The following is a 2,500-nucleotide window of genomic DNA, read 5'->3' as shown; positions in this document are numbered from 1 at the left end:
GGGTGGTTACGGAGGTGATGCAGGTGCCATTTTTAACTCACACACCGGAATGGGGGTGGGGAAGACGACACACATTTAGCATCCCCCCCTCGCCCCCCTCGCCCCCTCCCTTCGATTCTCCCTCCACTCCCCCAGCCCCCACCCCCATTCCTGTCCTAGATTCAGCAGCCCTACCTTGCCAGTGCCGGAGCATCCATCTAATCAGCAGGTCACCCCCCTACTTCCCCCTCCTCCACCCCCCCCACCCCCCACCTCACCCCCCCTTACCAACCCCCTCCTCTCCAAGGACAAACGGCCCATTAGCTAAATGAGCCTAGGGTCTTCTGTACCTGTCCTGTCTGCTCCTCTCCTCACCTCTCTTTTCCTTTCTTCTCCCCTCCTCTCCTCCTCCCTCTCCCCTCCTCTCCTCTCTCCTCTCTCCTCTCCTCTCCTCTCAGCTCCTTTCCTATTCCAGTGGAAAATTCCCAGCTTCTCCTGGAGCCAGCCAGGAACAGCAGCTAGAGCAGGGGAGGAACAGGAAGTGGCGAGCAACAACAGGAAACCAGTTCCTGCTTCCTACTACTGCATCCCACTCTCTTTGGAATGTCAGGGCGGGATGGGAGCCCTACAGTGGAGGCTGGTGGAGGTAGAAATCGGAGGACGGGCTCATTGTAATGCATAGCAATGAGCCCGATTTCTACCTCCACCAGCCTCTCCTGCTGTGGATACTTCAGTAGATCTGAAAGGGGTTGGATGGAGCTTATAGCTAGCTCCATCTTGCCCTCTGATAGACTAGATGACAGTTTCGCCATCTTGCTTGTACCTATTCAATCCTTTTAGATCTACAGCTGAGGCAGAGACCAGGGGAGGCTGGTGGAGGTAGAAATTGGAGGATGGGCTCATTGTAATGCATGGTCAGCAGCTGTTTCTGGACCCTAGAGTTCAGCCCAACACTGAGGGGTCTCTTCAGGTGAGTGTGTCACCAAGGCGTCTCGGACCACCAAGGCGTCTCGGACTGTGGCCAGTCCAATGGGATGCAGGGTTCATTTGGGTTCATTTAGGTTCATTTGGGGTAATTTGGGTTCATCTAGGTTCATTTGGGGTCATTTGGAGAGGCTGTGGTTGGTTGTTGCTTTAGCTTGTGATGGAAATTGCAGAATTGACCTATGTTCGCCAGCATAAATGTAACCATGTGACCGTTCAGATGAGGACGGTGTGCTTCCGTCCTTAGCTTTTGTATGATACACACACACACACACACACACACACACACACACACACACACACACACACACACACACACACATAAACACACACATAAACACACACATAAACACACACACCACTGCCAGAGATGAGCTGACCTGTTTTGAAGACCTCGTAGCGAACGGAGAAGCCCGCTCCGTGGGTCTCGTAGTCGGACACGAACTTGATGAAGAGCTGGCCCCCGTTGGAGATGATGGGGGACGGGGCGATCTTCCCACAGAACTTCCCCAGGGTGGGGGCCTTCTCATCCCCCCCATTGAACACCTCCACGTAGTCATACCTGGGGAGACACAGACATGGGGGGGTTAGTGAGGTTCTAACTAACCCTAGTGAGGTTCTAACTAACCCTAGTGAGGTTCTAACTAACTCTAGTGAGGTTCTAAATGACCCTAGTGAGGTTCTGACTGACCCTAGTGAGGTTCTGACTGACCCTAGTGAGGTTCTAACTGACCTTAGTGAGGTTCTAACTAACCCTAGTGAGGTTCTAACTGACCCTAGTGAGGTTCTAACTGACCTTAGTGAGGTTCTAAATAACCCTAGTGAGGTTCTGACCCAGTGGGAGGGTTGTGATAACAAGAGGGTGAACCCAGGAGAACACGTGGACATGACTTCATCTGTCTGTTATCTATGGGAACCTATGGAGCCATTTCACCTCCATCTTCACAGCCTAACAGCAGCCAACCCACTACCCCCTTATTGGCTGGCTGGCTGGCTGGGTCAGAAATAGGCAACGGGGGCCTACCTACAGTCATATACTGTATGGTGTGCGTGCGTGTGTGTGTATGTGTGTGTGTGTGTGTGTGTGTGTGTGTGTGTGTGTGTGTGTGTGTGTGTGTGAGAGAGAGAGAGAGAGAGAGGGTGAAGTGTGAGAACATGTGAGGTAGGTCCAGGCTAAAACTGTGTCTAATGCCATGACCAACCCTGGGGAGTGAGGGCAGCCTTCTCTCATGTGTGACCGTGTGTGTGTGTGTGTGTTTGACCGTGTGTGTGTGTGTGTGTGAAAGAATGTTGTTGAGGTGAAATGGTGAGATCATAGTGTCTGTTCTGAGGACAGAACACGTCTTTTCTCACCAACCCTCATCCTCTCTGAGCCAGCTGTGGAAACACCGTCCACCCAGTACAAATAGGACTACAGGCAGTACACACACACACACACACACACACACACACACACACACACACACACACACACACACACACACACACACACACACACACACACACGCACACACAGTAGCTACTTCATCAGTAGGTT

At 52.3% G+C, this 2,500-nt stretch overlaps 1 protein-coding gene across 1 annotated transcript in view; it reads right to left on the bottom strand.

Moving 5' to 3' along the window:
* Positions 1-2,500, bottom strand: part of LOC310822010 (neuropilin-1a-like) — a gene marked incomplete at its 5' end in the record, with an annotated part of 41,457 nt that overhangs the window by 27,468 nt on the left and 11,489 nt on the right. Inside the window, one exon of the mRNA XM_083694299.1 lies at positions 1,344-1,525. Within this exon, the coding sequence (XP_083550425.1) occupies positions 1,344-1,525 (182 nt within the window). The remainder of the gene's footprint in view (positions 1-1,343; positions 1,526-2,500) is intronic.

This window comes from Argentina silus, assembly GCF_951799395.1.
Source record: "Argentina silus genome assembly, chromosome: 22".
Lineage (NCBI taxonomy): Eukaryota > Metazoa > Chordata > Actinopteri > Argentiniformes > Argentinidae > Argentina > Argentina silus.
The sequence above is the reverse complement of the archived record's forward strand: the minus strand, read 5'-3'. Positions and strand labels throughout refer to the sequence as shown.